Source organism: Lepidochelys kempii, chromosome 2 (genome assembly GCF_965140265.1).
Source record: "Lepidochelys kempii isolate rLepKem1 chromosome 2, rLepKem1.hap2, whole genome shotgun sequence".
Taxonomy (NCBI): domain Eukaryota; kingdom Metazoa; phylum Chordata; order Testudines; family Cheloniidae; genus Lepidochelys; species Lepidochelys kempii.
In genome coordinates, this window is record NC_133257.1 from 119070165 (window position 1) to 119093881 (window position 23717).

Genomic DNA, 23717 nt, shown 5'->3' on the forward strand with positions numbered 1-23717 from the left:
GGTTATGTTTAGTGTTAAAGTTTTTTAATTGGAAGCAGAGAATATTTGATTGAATTACAGTTATTTTCTTATTTACTATTTATACCATGATGATTATATTTTGTCCTAATACAAAATCAAAAGCTTTTTTTCCGAGTAAAAGGATGACAAAATTTGGACTTTAAAATTCAGATAACACCCTTTTCAAACAAAAATGTATTTTGCACAGGCTGTCTTATAGTGTTAAATATTACTTACCAAAATATTGTCTGGTTTAATATCAGCATGTAGGATGTTACATCTCTTAAGTAGTTTTAATGCCAGGAACAATTGCTGGCTGTAGGACCGTACAGCTTTAATGTGGAGACCGACATCCTTTCCATACTTTTTCAGTACCTCTCGTAAATTCATACTATTTATGTATATAAAAATTATAGGAAAAATATTAAACAAGGAATAGCATATTTATATTTTAATTATCAATTTTAATGTATATAAACTAATTCTCTTTTAGGCAGTAGGAAAAAAATCACTTAAACCAGACCAACTTGAAATAGATTCCTTGTCATCAGGCCATATACTGAAATAGTAGCCATTCAGAGCAAGAGATGCTATACAGTTACTGACATGACTGTGCTTTTCTAACAGTTATGCAACTTCATTAGGATTCACGGAGGGTCTCATTTGTGTAAAAACTATGATAGTTTCTCAACAGCTGTATGGTCTTTTGTAAATTTTCTCAAGGGACAAAATAGGGCAGGAAAACATATTGACTGGGACTTGGGGAGGAGAAATACAGAAGTTGAGGTGGCCATGTTGGTTGTTGGCATAGGCAAATAGATTGGCTAATATTTATCAAACTAGCAGATCAAAGGGACTTAACAGCCAAATACAGCAGAGAATTTGAGGACAAAAAGATTTCTGCATGCTGATAACTTTTGGGTGCTCCATAAAACAACATCCTTTGGTCTCAGGTTATTAGTCTATTGTGACACGCTGTACCTCCAAGTAGCATCCTGCAACTTCCATATTCATCATTCATATATGGTTGTGATATTTAAAACAAAGCATGCATTGTAAGATCTCATATGAAAGGTCACGATCCACTGAAACCCACTGTTCTGTCAGAATATGTATATCATTAGAGTGTATGAAGTTATGAGATTTTGCTGCATGGCTGTTATTGAAATATGTTGTAAGTTTGCAAGTTGTCCACTGCTAGTTCTCCAGTGACAACAAAGGAGGTGACCAACACCTGGACAGGCATTGAAAGACCATTAATGAGCAGGGGAGTTGTAATCAAGGGATTTACAATGCTGTAAGAGGGCTGAGCAAGCATCACACAATGGGAGATTGCTCAACTTGGTGACTCAGCAAAGCCCACAAGGACATGTCTCGGCCAGTGTTTTCCAGGCACATGACTGAGGATATAAAATAAGGGAGAGTGGCATCATGCTTTTACCCTTCTCCTCCCCAACCTACACTGGAAGCAACAAGAATGCTGGGAAGACAAAGACTTGAACTGAGGAGATTGGTCCCAGGCTAAAAGGGGAAGCCTGTACATTAAGATCTGTGGCCTACCTACAATATCCAGTGGGTGAGAAAAACTGCTTGATCCAAATAGTACCTAGTCTAACAAGGTTTAAGATTTAGACTACACACTTACCTTTTATTTTCTTTGGTAACTATCTCTGACCTTTTGTGCCCACCACTTATAATCACTTCAATTCTATCTTTCTGTAGATAAATCTGTTTTATATTTTACCTAAAACAGTGTGTTTTGGTTAAAGTGCTTGGGAAATCTCAGCTGAGTTTACAAAGGCTAGTTTGTGTCCTCTCCACATTGAGGGAGGGGCAGACTGGGCAATGCACTTATACTGGTTAGGCTTCTGACCAGGGCAAGATGATACAGTTCTGGGGTGCAAGGCTGGGGGATTGGGAGATTTTCTGGTGGCTTTCTCTGTGTGATTTGAGAGGGGCTCAGGGAGCATTCACACAACTTAGCTAGGTGTGGGGCTCCACATGCTGTTGTACTGAGTGATAACAGTGCCTGGAGGGGTTTGTTGCTTGTCACTAGCAAAGGAGTGTGAGAGACAGCCCAGAGTTGAGAGACAGCTAAAGAGTTAAGAGGGCACAGCAGTGCCGCAGTTCCAAGGTATACCCCAGGGATCCCGTCACAGCATACAATTATTACTTCATAAACCTCAATATTACTTTCCCCAGGATACATGGAAAATTACTTGATTGTACACATACAAAGCTTAGGATTCATAGTACTCTGATAGTCTTGGTGTAGAAATGTAACCCCAAAAGAGTTGCATAGTACACATTTTTGAGTCCACTGTCATAAAATACAAAGTACAGAATCTAGTCTGTCACAAGAAATCTGAACATTTATACCATTTTGGAGGAAAAATTAAAGGTTGAATCACTCTATTGATTGTTTTTCTCTGAATGTATCCTACATGGTTGTATACACACAGGTAACATGTCCTCAGACATACTTAGCAAATGATATGAATGCATTCTGAACCTCTGAAACCATCCCAGATGAAGAAGGAACTATGAATGTTAGGAAAGAAAAATATAGTGGTAAAAAGAATTGCCAATTGTCCGGACCAGATGTCACCCTGACATTGTCATTTTAAGTAGATTAAAATAGTGTGGTGGTACTCGGTATATTTGTGAATCAGTTTTTGAACTGATTTCTTTAAGTAAGTTTACCGACATATTAAGAGCAGAATGTAAAAAGTCCAAATGTAAAGAAAATGTACAAGTTAAGAGTACAAAAGATTAAAATGCACTTAAATCTACTTTCATTTTTGTACACAATTCAGTACATATTCATTTTACCTGAGTGGTTCAAATACCAGACAGAGGTGCTGTTTGTGATAAAAATGCCTGAACAATCGCAGACAATGAAATTTGTCATCTGGATCTGCATCATTGAGCTTCTTCAAAAATTCCAGTTCTTTGAGACCAGTTTTTTGCCTAAAAACAAAGAAATACATTTTGGGCCCAGAACTTATTGACATTCTATACATCACATCCAACATGAACATTATGTTGGCTGGCTCTCAAAAAGTTAGGAAGGCAGTAACAGTCTTATGGTTAACACATCCCTAAAAGTCAAAAGATCTGAGTTTTAGTCTCAACATCTATTGTCTTTGACAAATGACTGGACCTTTTTGTGTTTCATATGTCCATATAAAACCTCTCTTTGCCTTTTCCCATATGTAAAATGGAGGTAAGACTTCGCCCTACCACCCAGGGTTGTGAGGTTTGACTCAATGCTAGGTTTTGAGAGAGTTGCTGTTTAAAAAAAAAAAAAAAATCAATCCAATATCTATTTAACAAACTGTACTATACTTGTTAGCAGATCTTCTGCTGAATGGGTTGCACATGATACAGAGAGTTCACTTAATATTTAAATTCACATCCAGATTCACATTTAAATATAATCTGTGAGCTAATTAATGGAAAACAAAGTAACAAAATGAGAGACCGCTAGTTAAAATAGATAGGGGAGGTTTACACTGAAAATCCTCTTCATGGAGAAAGGAAAGAAAATTACAAAAGCAGTGAACTTTAAATTCACAGTATTGCAACTATGCTGGATAATATTGTTTACTGTAACATTTATATTACCCAACAAGGGACTCCAGCTCTCAAAAGAGCTGCAAATAATTTACTTTCCACGTAGGCAGAGTCTTACTCCTCTGATACCAAATATTTATTAAAATGTATAATTATGTAATCAATCGGATTTTGATTTCTATTGACTATGATAGACCTGAGATTATTTCACTTGAAACATCAAGTGGGAATAAAACCAAGTACTGAAAGATTTTCTAGAAATTTTTTCAATACATATAATTAATAAGATTATTATTAGCCCCACCTTTATGATTAGATTATTAGTGCTGTAAATCCCATTATTTTACTATTTAACAAAACATGACTTACATAAGTTCATTGTTCCTGATTATTTTGACTGCCACTTCTTGGTTTGCTCTTGCCATATCTCTGGCTCGCACTACGTTACTGAAAACTCCCTGGCCAGTGTAACCATAAACATTGTAACGTTTATCTAGAACTTCACCTATGTTAACACCTAGGAAAGAAAATGAACAGGGAAATAAGATAAATTCTGAGCTACGTACACACACATAGAATAATTGAAAAAAAAATTTTCTGTATAGTTCTGAAAAAAACAAAAATACACAGTGCAGTCACTTAATTATTGTGTCAAGTCTACAGAGCTTTGTAGCTAGGTTTGTGGAAATTGTGGGGAAGTGAAACTGTGCTTCCTTTGGTCAGGAGTCTTTTCATAAACAATGTTAGAAGTTGCATGCCCATTTCACCCCATTACAAGAAAGGTTCTGTTGGTCTTTATTAACTGCTGCTGAGTTTAACATTGAGTAGTGAAGAAATGTGCTCACTGAAGCGCTTCCATTCTGAGTCCTGGGTGACAACTACAGCACGATGGGCATCAAGGTTCTTTTCATGCTGTTTTTCTTGGTTTCAGATCATGGCAAGCGTGCTGACGTAACCCTTCCTTCTGGAGGGAGGTCTCATGGCTGTAAATAACTTTGGATAGGTTTTAATTTTACTTTGACTGTTAGATTCTGTGACACACCTGTGAGCAGTTTGGCAGAGCACTATAGTGCAGGAACATGCAGCTGCTTTGGGTGAGCCACACTTTAAGTGATGGCACTGTGGTATGCAATTTCAAAATAATTTTGCAGATCTTTTCAATAAGGTGCTTTTACATTTAGCAACCCTATTTTAGACAACAATATAAATTAAGTTGGCAAAAAATACTTACGATAATAGCCTTCTGCATCAGTCCAGTTATCCCTGAGATTGGGGTTTTCTTTGAAGTCTTTTCCAAAGCCAGCAGCCCTAAGACGAGCACTCTGAAATAAAGCAGAGAATTAGCTTTTTTATTATATTCAAAATACTTTTTTTGTATATAACTGCGATTTTTCATAACACTTACTTATGAAAACTAGAAATCCATTCAGTTATCTATCATCTCTTTCCTAACAAATATTCTTCTATTTCTACAGTTCAAATAATAAATTGACCTTTCAGGAAAGGAAGTATCAAACACACAATATCCCTTAAGCACCAATGTATGAGAATTATGAGAGAAAAATCAATAGAACTACTACTAAATATAGAGATACATAAAGCTTTTGTTGCTACCATAAGTAAAATTTAGTAAATCATTAATGTACACTCCTAGTAACACACAAGATTTGTGGTCTCTCCCCCAGCTTCTCGGAAAGTTTAACTGCAAAATACTACAGTGTCATATTATTTAGAGTTCGATATTTTTACCAAAAAATACTACAATATATTTATTAGTAAATTATCAATTATAAATAAAACTAAAATATAATTGTCAAAATTAGAAAAGGATATTCTGAGGTGGTGGTATGCTTGAATTTTTTGTGAAATTGCTTCTTACTTCATTCATAATGGATATTACTATCAATACTGTGAATCAGCAAGAGACAACTACAAGCAATATATAACCATCAATATCAGTATGACAAATTTAAAAAGTACAGCAGACTCTCGCTAGAGCGCGTGTCGCTATAGTGCAGATTCGCATATAGCACAGTCACGCCGAAGGATCCCAAATTTAAATATTTAAATTGGGATCCATGGTAATGAGGCCCCTGCTATAACACAGTCCCCGCGTTAACGAGGTACCGCGCATGGATCCCGAACCCCGCGTTCTAGCGAGGGTCCGGTGTATATACAAAACTAAAAAAGCACTTTCAATTAAGCGATAAGCATTTCCCTTCCAGAAACTGTCAACCATCTATAAGCTATTTTAAATGGAACAACATCAAGTACTTTCCTACATTTTATTTTTATTCTTTATCTCTATTGTTTACATCATGGTTGTAAAATCTTGAAAATAAAAATATTTTCCCAACAATTTTACCTTTTTTCCATTTTAAAGGGTTTTCTTTTGTTGTTAATGGAGTGGCACTACAATGGCTTTTTGTTATCCCCTTGTTTGTGGTGACATCACTTATAATTAAAGAATGACATTTGGTATGAATCATTAATTCCATGATTTTTATGTTTTGTTTCCTTAAAAGAAAAATCCATCCTTAACACATTTTGGGATGTTTGCATGTAAATAAGCAGGTCACTGAATGTACATGCAAACATGATGCTTTCAAAGCCCCAAATATCCCATTAGATTGCATGTATGTATTGTAAATTATTTAGTGAAAATACTGCAGAAATGACAACACTAAGGACTAAACTGATGTTTGCTATATGGGAGGCTGTGACAGAGTGCTGGGAGGATAAGTTAAGCAGTAATTAGCTGCCACACCTCCCAAAAGGAGGAGTGGAACATTTAATTATTTGATCAGACTTGAGGAGTGGGGAAGGCTCCAGAGCTAAGACACTAATTAACCCACTAGCTGAGAGGACAGTTAAAAAGCACTGGAAAAAAGAAATGAAAGAGGAGGAAGCTAGCAGAGCCCAGAGGACATAAGATCAGTGTGGTCAGATATTTCTCTCTCCCTTCCCCTGGAGAAAGGGCTAAGGACTGGAGAAAACTGTAGACAGAGTTGATACACAGGATCATGCTCGTGGTTTTGTGGAGATAATATAAATAAAACTCACAGTGGTGCTAACAAACAGAAAGCATCGAACACTGTGTGGGATCTCAGGTTAGAAGAGGAGCCTGCTCTGTTACAGAGGCACACATCCACCCTTTCAAACACTAAGCCACCAGGACAACATGTGGTTTGTCCAAGTATGTATCTATGTCCAAGACAACAGCATACATGAAAGGAGGTAGGATGCTAAGTGCCACCTAAACTATGTCATGAAGATTGAGAGAAAATAAAAATATCCTGAACCTATAAGGAGAACCAAGTAATTGTAGATTAACTAAATCCTACAGCATTTTTCCAAAGGCAATGTTGTAACTACAAAACCCGTCTGTGACTAACAATCCTGTCACCTTTTTTCTGAGGTGACACTTACCATAATGCCCACCTCACTACATTTCCCAATTATGATGACAAACTTACAGTCCTATTTATGACATTTTTGCACAAATTCTGGGAGTAGCTTTTTTGTTTTTTCTTATATTACTTTGTGCTTCCTCTGCAAAGACAATGCACAAAAGCCGTTGCAGGTCCTGCATAAACAGTAGGCAAAATCCCCCAGTATTTCTCCAGGGAAAACTCCCATTGACTTCAGTGAGAGCTTTCCTGGATGGTACTTGTAAGAATTTCCAGATCAGGCTCAATGGACTTTTATTAAAGTTTTCAAAAGATATTATCCACCTGATTTTACAAATTTTAGTGAGCCAAAGTTCAGGCATAAACGACTTGACAGTGTCCCTTTAATAACACAGCAGCGAGCAAATAACGTGCATAAATTATCTCTCTAAAATTACCTACATCAAAGTATGCAGCAAACATATCATCCGATTCTGTGAACATGTCAGGAGCTAATAACTTCTTCTGAGCTGAGCCTTAAAAGGAAATTTACATTACTCAATTTGAAAAGGAAAAAATAAACTAAAAGCACAGATTACCAACAAACAGAGGTATTCTGGTGTGTTAGCAGTTATCTTCTCTATATTGAGAATCTACATTATACAGCATTAAACTTATTTACTAGTTATATAAGACTACAACCAGGCACTTCTTTTACCATTTCTCCTAGATTATGTTGGTTTATGGTATATTCTTTTACATAATTAACCTGTTTAAAAATGCAACACAGAGCTTAAAATCTTTCATTTGCTTTAAAAAAAAAGCAAATATTTCAATTGAAGACTTAACTGAAATGGCTTTCTAACAATTCACATAACAGGGAAAAATTCTGTATTCTACACATTCCTATGCATAACCTGTAGACTGAGTACATAACTTAGAATTATTTTTTTTTGCCAATAATATGAGGTACTTTATTAAAAATTTTAAACCCCCAAAACTCTTTCCCTGGAAGTTTCTCTCTCACAGCCAGAAAAGAATCTTCTTGACTGGATAGATAAAATAGCTGATGGTATTTTTAATTGTTCTATTTAAAAGAAACATTTTAAAATGCAGGCAAGATTATCCCTTTCTCACCATTTAATCATCTTTAATGTCCCAAAAACATTTTATAGGTTGATAACGTAAAAGAAAAGTTCATTAAGGGTACATGTTAATGAAGACAAAACTGGAATTATTTCATAACATATTAAAGTATGATCATTTTAATATTTTGGAGTAAGTTACATGCATCCCTGCCAGAGTATTGAGGAACCCACTTCCCCCAGCATTACACCCCAAAATCCTGCACTTTCAAGGCCCCATATGACAGCCACCAGCCTCCTTATGATAGATGACTGGACTGGAATCAATTGAAACCAATGTAGGTCCCGTAATCAAGCAGAGAGTGCCATTAAGAGATAGAGGGCACTTCACCATACTTCTCAAAATGTCTTTCATTTGAGTCCCAAAGTTACCTACATTCCACAGAATTTGGTGTTCCCTTACACTTCTACTCTTGAACAACATTTACATCAGAAATAAAGGAGAATTAAACTGAGATTATACAAAAGCTGTTTATGCAAAATGATGAATCCAAAATATTAAGTTTTCTTCATATATAATTTTTTGTGCCTCTTCTCATTTAGTCTCCCTTTCCCCCCTCCCTGCCTGCCCCTTGAACATATCGCATCCCACATTTGAACTCTGGCCAGTTGCTAGTCCACTGATGGCAGATCATACTGCCTCCACAGGAGGTCACAACACAGATAAAACTTGGCTCTGACAAGCAGCAGGACAATCTTTTAAAATTGTCTTTCATTTTATGTTTCTATTTATTTTAATACCCACCCTTAAAATCCTAGAACAAAATTATTTAACGCTTTTTAATTTTAAGTACTACTACTATGACTTTCTCTAACTGTATTTTCTTTCGTTTTTATATTGTGTATTTTGTATTTTAATTATTTAGTATTTTAACTGTTTGTGTAGTACACAAAAGTGTGTCTTGGCAGGGTGCTTTCTAAATACTATTATTTTTATATTAGCTTTTCAATTTAGCAAACTGATGATTTGGTGTATTTTTCAGAGTTGAAACAAGATTATTCTTTACAGATAATCCTACCACAATCAGCAATATTTGACAGAGTTGCACACAGCTCTAAAAAAAATATTTTGTTAATCAAGGGTTATAAAACCAGCAAGGAAGCACTATTTAAAATGCTACGTGCTAGAAATCACTGAGCTAAACTCTGCCATCTAGTCCCTCTGTTACACTGATATAAAAGAAGAGGAAGCCAGTTTGTTGGGGCAGGGGGGCCTCCCTAAACACACTAACAATAGGACAAGAACTTTTCAGAATATTCAGTGGAGCGCTAGGCTAGACTACCAACCTCAATGAGATGCATCCCTAAGAGGTGTGCAGTCTGTGAGCCAGAGGGTGCACCTAGCCTCTAAGCCAGCTAGTACAATTGCTGCATGCAACAGCAGGTTGAATTGCACTCTGATCTTGCTCAAAAGAACAAAGTGTGCTCCACAGCCCTAGTTAACACCCTACTCCTGAGGGAATTCTGCGCCAAAAAAATTAAAGTTCTGCAAAATTCCACATATTTTATTTGCCAATAAATAAATGTGGAGGCTCCAGCATGGCTGTGGGGTGCACAGGCCACTGGCTGCAGGGAGATGGGAGATCACCGTGCATCCCTCCCCCGCCCCAGGACATGAACTCAATGGTGAGGCTGGAGCTGATCCTGACACTGCGCAAGGACTGGGCCTGCCCCACAAACACCCCGAGGCCATGCCCCTCTGTGCCAGGCACACCAAGGTAGCAAGCAAGAGGGACAGAGTCTTGCACGCACGCACACCCAACCCTGGCCCCCAATCCTGCTGTGGAGCAGGCAGACTAAGCCTGACAGGATCCAAGTGTGGAAGGGCTTAGTGTGGGAGGATCCAGGTGTGGGATGAGAAGGTTCTGTGTGGGGCAATCTGGGTGCAGGTAGCTCGATGGAGGGTCTGGGTGCAGGGTGGATCTGAATGCACCCCCCTCATTGGGGGGTTCCAGGTGTAGGGGGAAATGGGACTCAGCAGGGGGTCCAGGTTAAGATGGTTGGGGCTCAGCAGGGAGGGTCCAGGTACTGGACAGCAGGGTTCACTGGGGTGGGGGTTCGAGTGCAGGAGGCTCAGCAGGGGATGTTCTGTGTCCAGAGGTGGGGGTCTGGAAGCAGGGAGGTTGAGGCTCAGTGGTGGGGGTCTGAGCGCAAGGGGGCTCCGGATGCAGGGGATGAAGCTCAGTGGTGGGGTCTGGATGCAGGGGGGCTCTGGATGCATGGAGTTGGGCAGACGCGGGAGCAGCTCCCCATACAGTGACCCCTCCCTCAGGGCCGATGAGTGATGGGGGCAGGAAGCAAGGGGCAGGGGAGTGGGGCATCGGCATGGTGTGGAGCTTCCTGGGGATGGGTCTGACCTGGCTCTCGCCCAGCCACTCCATGCAGGGGAAGAGGAAGTCCCATCCTCCCATGTGCCCACCCGGGACTACCAGCTGAGCCTAGGGTGCAGGGTAGGAGTCACCAGCCAAGCCCTGCCCCCTTCCCCCCCCCGCAGTGATTTACCCCTCCACCAGCTGCTCTGGGAACCCAAAATGACACGCCCGTGCTGCTTGTGAGGGGCATGTGACCACTCTTGCAGCTTCCCTTTGCTTCCCCATCAGAAGTAATTTTTCTGTGGTGAAGCAAAGAAATCTGCAGAGGACATGAATTCTGTGTGTGTGCAGTGATGCAGAATTCCCCCAGGAGTAACACGCTTTAGCACAGGATGCACAAGACAGGTGTTCTTTGCTTCTCTTGCTGAAGCAGCCATGGCAAGCTTTGGTCCTATATTTATAAAATATATTTCTTCACACAACGCACAGTCAACCTGTGGAACTCCTTGCCAGATAATGTTGTGAAGGCCAAGACCATAACAAGGTTTAAAAAAGAACTAGATAAATTCATGGAGGCTAGGTCCATCAATGGCTATTAGCCAGGATGGGCAGGAATGGTGTCCCTAGCCTCTGTTTGCCAGAAGCTGGAAATGAGCAACAGGGGATGGATCACGTGATGATTACCTGTCTTGTTAATTCCCCCTGGGGCACCTGGCACTGGCCGCTGTTGGAAGATAGTCTACTGGGGTAGATGGACCTTTGGTCTTACCCAGTAGGGCCTTTATGATGGTATTTTAAAGCCAACATTACTTTGCTACACATTTTTTTGGGAACAAAACAAATACTTCCACCCATAAAAGCCATATTTTGTGTAGCAAAGCACAATCCTGGTACAAGTTTCTTCTGGCTTTGTGGCAATTAAAACATTCACAGATCTGTGCACATTCCTCAATGACAATGACTAAGATGAAAATAAGTCAAGGTTTGCCAAACAGAAAAGGAAAAAATAAAATCAGCAGAAAAACAATTTGCGATCTTCCAAGAAAATGTCACATATCTTGGAGATTTAAAAATATATTAAACTAAAATAAATTGACGGTTCCTTCTTAAATATAAAGGAAGACATTAATGTCTGTTCGTCCTAATTTGCAGCACTGACTGCTTAAAGTGGTAATTAGGAACAATGAAAAACTCTCACATTCACACCACCATTCCTCAGAAAGTGTTTTAACAGTTCAGTTCTATAACTTTCTGGGGGGACATTTTCAACACTGTCTAAGAATTAACTTCCTTCACAAGTCTGAAATTATGATATTAAGAAATCTGAACAAAATATGCCTGCAAAACAGATTAGGTATTTCATTTCAAATTGCATAATGAAATTTCAGATTCTTACCATTATTCTGTTCAACTGTCATGAGATTGTGTTTGGCTTTTACAGAGGCCTCAAATGTATCAACATTTTCCCGTTCATACTCTTTAACATCAGCAGCTACACGTTCTAGAATGTCATCTGGTGAATTTGAACGACTACGTGTGCTGCTCTGAGGACTGCTTGGTTCAGATGGCACAGACATGTTACTGTCTTCAGTCAGGTACTTGTATTTCTGCAAAGAAACTTTATCAAGTTATTCTCAGCATCATGACTTGTCCCAATCTAATTCTATTGTGTATTTTGGGGCATACTTTTTCCTGAATCTAACTAGCTCATTCTAAAACTTAATCTGTATCTTTTCTTTATACATTATCTGAAACACTAATCAAATTGTGAAGCATGCTAGTTGTGAGATACAGAAAGAAACATGTGTTGTCAAAATATACCCTGAGACAAGACATTATTGTCCAAATCTTCAAGCTTGATTTATAATACTTCAAAAATACCTTTTTAGGCATTTAGATTTATTGATAAAACCTTTGTAAAAACTGATTTATTGATGAAGAAAGCAAGGCAAGAAGGATAGCACTTGACCATGTGTGGCGAAACGTCAGCATTGAGAAGTCCATTACTAATATTCTGGTGTATAAGAAGTGAATTCATGCTTCAAGGAGAAAATAAGAGCTTTGAGTCTTGCAACCTAAAACATTTACTATTCTATATTAGTTTGAAAGTACAGAAATCTCAAGTGTTATTTTCAATTTTGAAACATTTTTGTAACATTTCTCAAGGTAGCACCAGTGCATCTTTATGTGTAACCACACAGAATGGTAACATTATTAATTATTATTAAGCACCTGCTGTTATCAACACTTATTTTAAGGGTTTAAAATATAAACAACAGTATGCTAAGAATATCAGATAACCGCATACATGGTACCTAACAGTTTCACAACAGGCAAAAATAACACCAGTTCTGCTCAGCTTTCTGGATGCTTACATAGAAGACAAACCTTTCATTTCAAATAAAACTGACTAATCAGATTACAATCAATATTTCTGAGCCTTAACCTCCACTCTACTGTCATTGTGGTATCAGCAATATACCAGTGAAGACAATAAATGTATGATTTATCCTTTGATGCAATTACTATATAATTTTATAGTCATTTAAGTTACACAAAATCTAAAAAAAAGCCAACTCTCACAAAAATGACTCATTTGGAGTAGGTTGTTTAAGTTTTTAAAAATAAGTTGTGCACCAAAAATGTAAGTTTCAACCCAGACAATATTTTTACAACCACATTGAAAAATAAGTGACAGATAGTGACAGCCTTAGCTTTATTAATGTAAGTGTCCACTTGAAAAATATCACTGTCTCCAATCTTATTTTAAAAGAATCAGTAAGACAAAAAAGGTTTTTACTGTACATGTTTAGACAACTTCAGTAATCTGAGGGTTTTAATACAGTGGCCTACCTGAACAATTGCTTGTCTCTGTAATCTTCTCTGCTCTATCAGTGCTTCTTCATCTTCTTCTTCTACATCAAAGTCTTCAAGGCTGTGAATAATTAATTATTAATAATTGTATAGCACCATAAAAATATGTGGGTCTTTACAGAACTGAGTAAAGATGTAGTCCCTGCCCCAGAGAGTTTACAATCTGAAATTAAGAGTAATTACACAACTCTTTGCCTCAAAATACTTGGAAACAAGAACACAGATTCTTTTGAAGCATAGGAATAACTATAAACTTCACTCCTCTATAGTCTTACTACAGATTCAACTGTTTGAGGCAAAGCAAAGGAAATCCCAAAATTAGTTTTCTGAAGCTCCTTTATGAGAAAACATATGCTCTTCGGTGTGCGGCAATTCTCCAAAAACAGCCATATTTTTGGAGTTTAATGTACCCTCCTTACATATACCCACATCATATATCATTTGAAAGCTTATTGTATGCACGCTTGGATGAGGTACAACGTGGAGCTGTCAAGTGGTGCCGTAAACCTGTAGGTGAGGTGAAACAATGGTACCCAAAATGAAAGTCATTTTTTGGTCAATTCCGGAAACACCACAACATGACTAGGACTACAATTTTTAATGTTCACGTTAATTATAATATCTTAATGGCGTTCCTGTTAATCATAGTTGCCAAACGACAATGTATTAAAAGATTTTTATTGGTTTTGCCTGTGGAAGCATTATTTTTTTCAGAAATGATGAAGGTTGTGCACCCGTAGCAGTAGATTGCATGTCCCTAATTTGTACTGCATCGTGAGTAGATATAAATGTATGCAAACTCCTAATGTAATTCTCCTTCAGAAGCTTTTTTACATATGATGAAACATCTAGTCTGCCTGGTAAAATGTTTTAATTTGTAGTGCCTATGCATGCAGTACTAGCCTTTGAAATATTCCAGAAACTAGTTTTTTAATTCAGTGACACTTCTGCACAGGTCAGATTAGTGTTATAGATGACAATATACAGTTTCATACTATGAATATGCAAAAGCTATGAGAGAAATAAGTGGCCTAACAAAAAGTAGTGAAGACAAAGTCCACAAACAAGTCCGTCCCTATTCATTGCAGACGCAAGAAGATCACGTTACAGCTCTTACCAACCATGTCATCAACAATATGACCAACCTATTTGACCCTGACTCACATCCAGAGGCACTTACCAACATATCTACTGGACTGCATGAAACATGAGATGTACAACAGACTGTACTGAGAATAGCAAAGGGTGGTGAAGAACAAATGGAGAGATCTGTGATTCTGATGGGACATGCAGCTTTTCCAGCCTTGTCAAGAAATCTGGCATCAAAACATTTGCCAACATGGACAAGCAAGTGAAGTATAAATCTGGCAACGGAGGGATGATAACAGCAGCAATCAGTCCAGAAACTGTCTTCTGAAAAGCGCTCTCCTTAGCAAGATGCACAGATGATATTTCAACACCAACTGTTCTTCACCCAATAAGAACCTGTGCCTATGTCCCTCTTCCATGCTGATGGAAACATAAGGACAAAGCTGAATTAGGATAACAGCTGGAAGCTCAACCTGAAAGAATCCATCAGTTAACAGCATCCAGCAAAGAAACCACAGTGTACATCAGAGATGCCCTGGCTGTGAAAGAAATAATGGCAGGAAACAAATTCCACACATTTGATTAACTGGATGCTGAGTACTTGAGGCAGGTCCTAAAAAGATTTGACAAAGCTAATTCTATGACAATAACTCTGTGAAAACTACAGAAAGTCAGTGCCAGACAGGACTTAAGGTTGGATGCCAAGAAATACCAGGTGATTGGTGGGCATCCTGTACCTCCATGGAAAAAGTTTCTAAATACCGGATCCAACAGCCAGTCACCTGTAAAATTCCTCTGTGACTATTGTTCAAAATGCTCATGAGAGTGTGGGAGCACACCCAACACAAATACTCCCTGTTGGGGGCTTTTCCAAAGGTGAAGTAGCAAAGTCCATCACCAGTAGAGGTGTTGAAAAAAGCTCAAGACTTGTACAGTACTCATGAGGAAGCGGACACAAGGATGCTTCTGTATCCTGTATGTGCCAATATGGCTTTGGGGCTTCTTGGAATATGTGTTTTGTTTGAATTCATGGTTATTGTGTTATGTGAAGGGATAAATAATACTTCCTTATCCACTTTGTCCCTTCATGATTGTATAGACCTCTATCCTATCCCCCCAAAACTCATCTCGTTTCCAAGCTGAACAGTCCCAGTCTTATTAATCTTTCCTCATATTAATCTTTCCTCGTTTCCTTAAGCTGTTCCATACACTTAATCATTTTTGTTGCCCTTCTCTGTACCTTTTCCCATTCTAATATATCTTTTTAGAAATGGGGCGACCGGAACTGCACACAGCATATCATGGATATATAGAGTGGTATTATGATATCTTCTGTCTTATTATCTATCACTTTCCTAATGGCTCCTAACATGACTGCACACTGAGCAGATGTTTTCAGAGAACTATCCATAATGACTCCAAGATCTCTTTCTTGAGTGGTAACAGTGAATGTAGACCCCATCATTTTGCAGATATACTTGGGATTACATTTTCCAATGTGCAGTACTTTGCATTTATCAATACTCAATTTCACTGCCATTTTGTTGCCCAGTCACCCAGTACTGTGTGCTCTCTTTGCAGTCTGCTTTGGAATTAACTATCCTGAACATGGGTAGCCAGAACTATACACAGTATTCCAGATGAGGTCTAACCTGTACCTTGTACAATGGTGTTAATACTTCCAGTGTTTTATATTTTAAATTGAAACAGATGTCCAGCAAATCCATGAAAAAAATTAGGAGCTGAATAATCAAATATTTATTGATTTTCTTCTCAGCTCCACTTCTCCTTGAAAATCTGAATGTTAAATATAAATATATCTTTTTAAGAGGGTCTCAAAACAATTTATGAGGTTTTATTGAGCCTTACATCTGTGGTGTACTATTCTAAACTCCTCCCCGCCCCCAAAATAAACAAACTGAGGTACAGCAAGACTAAGGCCATGTCTACACTAGCACTTTTGTCGGTAAAACTTTGTTGGTCAGGTGTGTGAAAAAACACACTCTGACTGACATAAGTTTCACCAACAAAAGTGCCAGCATGCACAGCACTATGTTGATGGGAGATGCTCTCCCTCTGGCATAGCTACTGCCACTTGTTGGAGGTAGTTTAATTATGCCAACGGGAGAGCTCTCCCCCGTCACAGAGCGGCTACATGGGAGCTGTGCCACTGTTAGGTCTCTACTGAGACATAGCCTAAGGGATTTGCTCCAGAAACACAGCAACTCAGGATTGGGAACAGAGCACTCTCCTGCCCACGGGCCAATACTCCCAGCTAGTTTTTAAATTCTCTATAATTATGCAAAAAGATTTTGATCACCACAAAACCAGTTTACCACACAGATTAGTACTGAAACAATGCAAGAGTCAGTGCCCTTGGCTAACATGAAAGAATAGGTCATTACACTGGTTTTGCTTAAATGGACACAATACAAAGCTTTCAATAATTAATTCTCCCCATTAATGGAACCAAATCTTTACTCGTTAGGAAATTAAATATTAGAAATTCATTCTTACTTCTCATCTGATGAGGATTCCTGCTCAGCTTTCATGCCTTCAGAAAGACTTCCTTTAAATTTATCTTCCTTAACTTTGCTTCTACTCCTACGTCTACGACCACCCCGTGACCTAGACCTCCTCCTAAGCCGAGATCTACTCCTCCGACCTCTATCCCTGTTGAACAGAAGAAAAATACAGTGTTGATTTATGTCCACATAATATTTAGTTGATACTGAAATATATAAATAGGCAAACCAAACAACCCTTTAAAATAGTAAGCTTTAACAATTAAACTAACGTTAAGATTCTGAAGGAGGCGAAGATGAGTGAAAGAATGTGATAATGTATAACTTTTTGGGGAAGTGAGAATATATGCATGCTAGAGCTGTTATGAATGAGCTAATAAAATATTTAATTTTTATTCTATCCAATTTGAATAATGGGCCTGTATTTAGACAATACTGAAAAGAAAAGTTCCACTGCAAGACGTTTTTACCTCCTCCGAGGAGACCTGCTTCTCCTTCTTGGAGACCGGCTACGTCGGAGTGGTGAACGAGATCTCCTTCGGATGGGAGACCTAGATCTTCTTCTGGATGGTGACCATCTGAGTGGGCTGGCTTCTTTTGATCTCTCACGCCTAGAGAGAATATCATCTCTAGGTCGGGTTCTTGAAATTAAGAAGAAGAGAAAGAAACTAGTATCAGGGACAAACTGAAAACAAAAATCACAATTCCCTCTTAAAGCTCACTTTAAAAGCTTACTGCAAGTGAGACTCCACCAGAGGGGTAAGTATACTTCAGCGCTGCCAGTCTGCTTTGCATGTCTCCCATCCCTGGAAATATCTGCCCAAACACAGACCTAATTCAGCACAACTCTCGCAGTAAACTTTGTTAATTACCATCACAGAGCTAGAAGAAGTAAAAGAAAGTTTTTAAGTATTGTGTAAATATTGGTCTATTTTAAGTTAATGTGCAACAGTGTTGAAATGAATATATACATAAAATAAAAATTGAATCCAGAGGATCTTCTCCTCCACATTACAAATAATATCTCAAATTTGGGCTTAAACTACTTAGCTGTAATCACTGTAGAGTCCATTTTAATTTAGAAAACTGATGTGGCCAGCCGTGATTTAATTAACATTATGTGGACACTATTGTAGCAGGAGTGTTGGTGATTCTGTGGAAGGCATCTTTGCACTTGTGACATTACTGAACCAATTCCGTACTGTTGGTAAGGGCCACAGTTTTGTAAGTAAATATTTCAAATAAGCTTTAGTATTTTTACAATATATACCAACAATTCTACATGAATGGCAAGTGAATAGTTATGCAGTGTTTGCATGACAGATGCAACATAATGAAGACATGAGAGCTATTTAAACTGTGAGTAGTTTTCTAATGAGATTGTGACAGATGATTCAAATGTAATTTTAAACAACTCTATATTTAAAGTAAAAAACTAATATATTTCAATATTATTTTAAAAATATTTTTAACCATTGTTTCTTGGAGGTCTCCCTTTCAATTATTAACCCAGCCCAAATCGGTTTACTCTGGTGTAACTGAATCACAGCATAAGGTACCATAACAACAAAGAAAGCTATAATCCTAACGTTACAATAGTTAAAAATAATTTTAAAATAATATTGAAATGCATTAGTTTTTTTTACTTTAAATACAGAGTTGTTTAAAATTACATTTGAATCGTCTGTCACAATCTCATTGCAAAACTATTCACAGTTTCGACAGAGATCTCATATCTTCATTATATTGCATCTGTCATGCAAACACTGCATACCTATTCACTTGCATTCATGTAGAATTGTTGGTATATATTGTAAAAATACTAAAGCTTATTTCAAATATTTACTTACAAAACTAATTTCAGTATGAGCAATCAAATGAACTGAAAACTGGCTGAAGAAGCAAAGGGCAAAAGCAAATGGCAAAGCACTGAGTGGAGGAGCTGTTAATGATGCACTGTTGTCTTCCTGAGTCATCAAGCTGGGAGCTCCAGAGTTATCACAAGCAAAGGCAGAGTGAGATTAATAAGGTCTTGTCCACAATGGGGATTTACCTGGCCACCACCATCAGTGACCAGTCACCAGCGCACCCTCACTGGTGCAAATCCAGAGTGCAGGCAAACAAAGCCACTATTTCCACTGGTAGAGCTTTCCTCTACCTGAAACTAGAGTGAGCGCGACTGGGGCAAACAGCTTAGCCTGCCTACACTAGCCACTTGCAGCAGGTGCAGCTACACAGGAGGCTGGCCACCAGCTACTGAAGCAAATCTCCAGCTCATATAAGACTTAAGACTCTTCAGTATCATTCTGCGACTGCTTGGGAACACTATGAGCAGCAAAACATTTATGAGAGAGGAGGATTCTGAAAAAATCCAGGAGCTTCTGGAGGCACTGAGCAGCGGAGTCAATCCCAGAGGCACAGAGCAGTACAGACATCTCCCCACTAGTCTGTAGGCTTGCAAGTAGGGTGCTCAGTGAGAAAAAAAAATCTCTCTCCATTCAAGCAGCTAGAGGGGCTTTAAAATTTTAGACACCTAGATTTATTAGACTAGGTCCTAGCCTCAGCACAGGGTGTCTGCAAAACAAAGCTTTTAAACCAATTTTTTTACATCCTCAATCCTGGGCCAGCTGTCTGCTGAGCTGGACCCGTTGGTATAAATTAAAAGTTACTTACTGATGTTTTTAAAATGTGCTGCTTTATACTGCAGCAGCTGCAGCTCCCAGGTGAGCTGCAAGCACTCTTTAAAAAAGAAAGACCTATACACCAAACATTAAAATCTTTTTCCTCAAGTTTTGATTCTTGTTTAAAATGATTTAGTTTCAAATAAATGAATATATGTTTTAAAAGAAGATTTCTTCTATTAGGATGGCTACTGTCCCAGCTTTATCTGTTTCAGAGAAACAAAAACCACCAGGAAACAGATTTTCTATGGATTTATATTTAAAACTATACTTAACTGTTTCTCCTACTATTATAATAAAATATAAAGCATAAAATTCAGAATGCACTTAATAAGAGATTTAAGTCCATCTCCCCTGATTTTAGGTATAGTTAAGAAGCGTGATGCTGCACAGGGCAAAGCAGCCATACCATCGAACACATATGCAAAAAAGCAGCAAGATAAATGCTGCCATGGCTCAAACAAGCAAAAATCATCTTTAAAAGTGAAAATCTCTTAAATAAATTACTAAAAATGGCATCTTCTTAGTCTGGTGTGTGTATTCAGCCATATATGCTGATTTTATTACTAAAATGTTCTCGTTAGCATTACAGACCCAACTCTGCTATAGAAGGATGAACTAGATTTTATTTAAGCTTGTACACACTCCACAGGATTGTTAAATACTTTCTAAATACAGGGCAAAATTCTGTGCCCAACTGACAGAACTGAGAACAGAATTTGAGCTACAGAATATTTATTATTAGGGATGATGAATGAGCCACGAAAAGAACCCACATGAGTCTCAGAACCCAGGTTAGGCTTGAATGACTAGAAGTTAGAAAATACATCTATTTGTGAACTGAACACACACATAAACTGTAAGTTAAGACAATAAATATGCAATCTCATGATGCCATTTTTCTCAGCTATTTTTCGATAAAGCTGTACTTTAAGATGATAGTACAAAATTCTGAAGCCTTCTGATTTTTGCACTTACTTGAGCATCTTTGGTGTTTCTTAATATTTTAAAGTTACCTGGGGGAAGAAAGACGCCTCCTTTCTGATTCTCTTCGTTTCCTTTCTGCTGATCTGCTCTTTGCTCTTCTACCAGGAGACTGAGTTCGAGAGGGTGATTTACTCTGTTTTGATCTGCGATCATTAAGAAGAGGAGATCTGCTTCTTCGTAATTTATCTCGTTTTGGAGATAAGCTTCTTCCTTTAGGGCTGCGGCCAGGTCTTCTACTAGGAGACCTGTTTTCTTTCCCTGAAGAAGCATCTTTTGAAGGAGATTTAATTTGCTTCTTCTCTTTGTCAGTCTCCGATCTCCTTGATTTCCTGTCTTTTGATCGTGACCTTCTGTCTTTGGATTTGCTTCTTAGTTCTATTGGAGATTTGGATTTTTTGCCACGATCTCGACTTTTGCTTTCATTTACAACTGGAGACCTTCTGCGATCTCTTGCTTTACACTTATCATCTGCTTTATTCTTATCCTCCGGAGGAGACTTAGACTTTCTATTTTTCTCTTGAGACCTCCTTTTAAGGGTTGGAGACTTTGATTTCCTTGTTTGATCTTGAGATTTAGTTCTTTTAGATGGGCTTTTTGATTTTCTCCTCTCTTTTGATTTGCTTCTAGTTGCTTTCTCTTTCACTCCGTCAATTCCTATCTTGCTTTTCTTTTTATCAGATCTGTGCCTAGTCCGTTCTTTTGATTCATTCTTACTTGCTTTTTTTGAACTTGTTTTATTGTCCACAAGCTCTAGTTTCCCCTTAGTGTTTGATGATTTAGTTGAAGACCTATTGCCATTTCGCACCTTTTCATTGATTTCTCCCTCTTCTTCCGAACCTGACTCATAACCTTGTAATATTAACCCCATCCCAGATTGAACTTTTCCTTCCATTAACTCATTCTCAAGTTCAGCTTTTAATAATGCTCTTTGTTTCTCCAAATCTTCTAGAGGAGCTAAGAAATCAATTTTAGTTCTTTTTGCTGGTCCATCTTCTTTGTCAGAGGCATCAACAACCTCTTTCCGTTTATGTTTCTTATGTTTGTGTCGGTGTTTATGTTTTTTGTCCTTGTCTTCTTCTGAAGAATGTTTGTGTTTCTTGTGTTTACTTCGGTGTTTGTGTTTCTTTTTTTTGTGTCGGCTGTGCTTATTCTGAGGTTGTTCTACTTCTGATATTTCACCATTTTCTTCATTGACACTTCTCTCAGAAATATCAGCATCTTCAATTCTGCAAGTACATTAAAACATACATCAGCAACTATCAAATATTTCTACTTATTATGTTGTTATACTTTTAGCATCTTGACATAATTTCATTTACATGATACTTGTATAAACTTTCCAAAAATAAAGAAATCTAGATTACACTCAAATTTCAGGATACTGAGAAGTTATTTTCTGTCTATGGAATCATACTTGAGTGCATCATAAAACCAAGTTGTAATGGCAAGTAAACGTCACGTCCATACAGGTTATTTTGATGTCCAAATGGTACTGATGATGGGAGATCCAGCAAGTATATTAGCAGATACATATCATACATGTTTATAATGCCAAATTGTGTCAGTTTTCAAGCTTCATATTTATAGTAGCACCCATATGTTAGCATTACTCATCTGTGCTGCAAAGTATTTTTACGCATCACCTTAATATTATCTTTATTAAGCTCTTACTACTACTAAGGGAATTCTGCACCACTGCACAAGCGCAGAATTGATGTCCCCCCAGAGATTATTTCCCTCCCCTGCAGAATAATTGATTCTGATGTGAAGGTGAAGGGAAGCTGCAATTACACCTTTCGCTCACCAGGGATTGATGTGATGCCGAAGAGAGGGCAGCTGGCTCATGGGCCAGAGCAGCCAGCCATGAAGGGGGAGGGGGCAGAGGCTGCCTTCCTCAAAGGGCCCTGTCTGTAAAGCCAAGTATGAAGGCATGGGATATGGGGGCACGGACAGAGCAGGGCACATAAGGCTGCTGGATGGGGAAAATCACACAGACTGGGGTTCAGAAGCGCTGGGAGGGACCAGACCAGGGCAGGGACACAGGAGCTAGTAGGGTGACAACATTGAACCAGGGGCTGAATGGGAGCCGGAGTACGGGCCATGTGAGGACAGGACGGAGGGAGGACGGAACTATGCCTGGCTGAGTGGGGGGGCAGGGACACACAGAGACAGGGGCAGCTGTGTCTGGCTGGGGGAGGATGCAGAGACACATGGGGACATGTGCAGATATGCCTGGCTGAACGGAGAGTGGGGGTGCAGGGACACATGGGTCAGGGACATACGTGCCTGACTGAATGGGAGAGTCTAGGGGTTAGCCAGAATCTGCATGGATGAGGCTCCCCGACAATCCCTCCCCCACCAAAAAAAAACCTGTTCCTTATTTCTCCCACCTATACCCAAATAATTCTCCAGGTTCACCCCAGGCTCCTTCCCAGCAATTACCTCCCTCTCCCTTGGCCCCTCCATGAAACCTGACTTCCCCAAACCTTTGCACTGCTTCTGAGGGGTGCAGGAAATACATTTCTGTATTGTAATTTAAATGACTACCCAAAGTTCAGTATTAATATGCCTAGTAAAAGATTTATTTGCCAAAAAACATTTCCTGAATCTTTTTTTGTTGTCCGTATTGTTACAGACATACTTGCTGACAGGTATTTTGAAATAATTTACAAAAATAATTGAAATTGGCATGATTATATTGTGTTATTTTGACAAATAAAATATGCAGAATTTTAAAATATTGTGCTCAGAATTTTTAATTTTTGGTGCAGAATTCCCCCAAGAGTATCTTACTTACTATTCCACCCACATGTGTATTCAAGGCTAAAACTTTTAAAAGTATGTATATTATTTTCAAATGATAAAATGCATAATCTGTATGTTTCTGTTTCAAAGGACTGTACAAGGCACCTGATTAAGCCATTCTTGCACTATCCTATATGGATTGATTTATTTAGCAGTGTTAATCTTTCTTCCTAAGTGTGCACATAGCTTGGCATATAAAGAATGTAAATACTACGAAAGCAAAGGCTTTTCTGTCAAGTGGCAGAAATGAGTATAAGGACCAGGATAAATTAAGAAAAGGACAATTTAGAATGAGTATCAGAAAAACCTTCCTAACAGCAAGCCACATGAATCT

The 23717-nt window shown here is 38.4% G+C and overlaps 1 protein-coding gene across 6 annotated transcripts in view; it reads right to left on the bottom strand.

Moving 5' to 3' along the window:
- Positions 1-23717, bottom strand: part of PRP4K (pre-mRNA processing factor kinase PRP4K) — a 50557-nt gene that overhangs the window by 12422 nt on the left and 14418 nt on the right. For 5 of the 6 annotated variants that reach the window (XM_073332156.1, XM_073332158.1, XM_073332155.1 and 2 more), the window contains exons 2-11: positions 20608-21804; positions 17381-17551; positions 16903-17058; positions 13276-13357; positions 11819-12029; positions 7428-7501; positions 4808-4898; positions 3946-4093; positions 2833-2970; positions 238-391 (exon numbers count right to left, since the gene is read on the bottom strand). In XM_073332156.1, coding sequence (XP_073188257.1) covers positions 238-391; positions 2833-2970; positions 3946-4093; positions 4808-4898; positions 7428-7501; positions 11819-12029; positions 13276-13357; positions 16903-17058; positions 17381-17551; positions 20608-21804 — 2422 coding nt within the window. The remainder of the gene's footprint in view (positions 1-237; positions 392-2832; positions 2971-3945; positions 4094-4807; positions 4899-7427; positions 7502-11818; positions 12030-13275; positions 13358-16902; positions 17059-17380; positions 17552-20607; positions 21805-23717) is intronic. The other variant, XM_073332159.1, reaches the window with a different exon arrangement.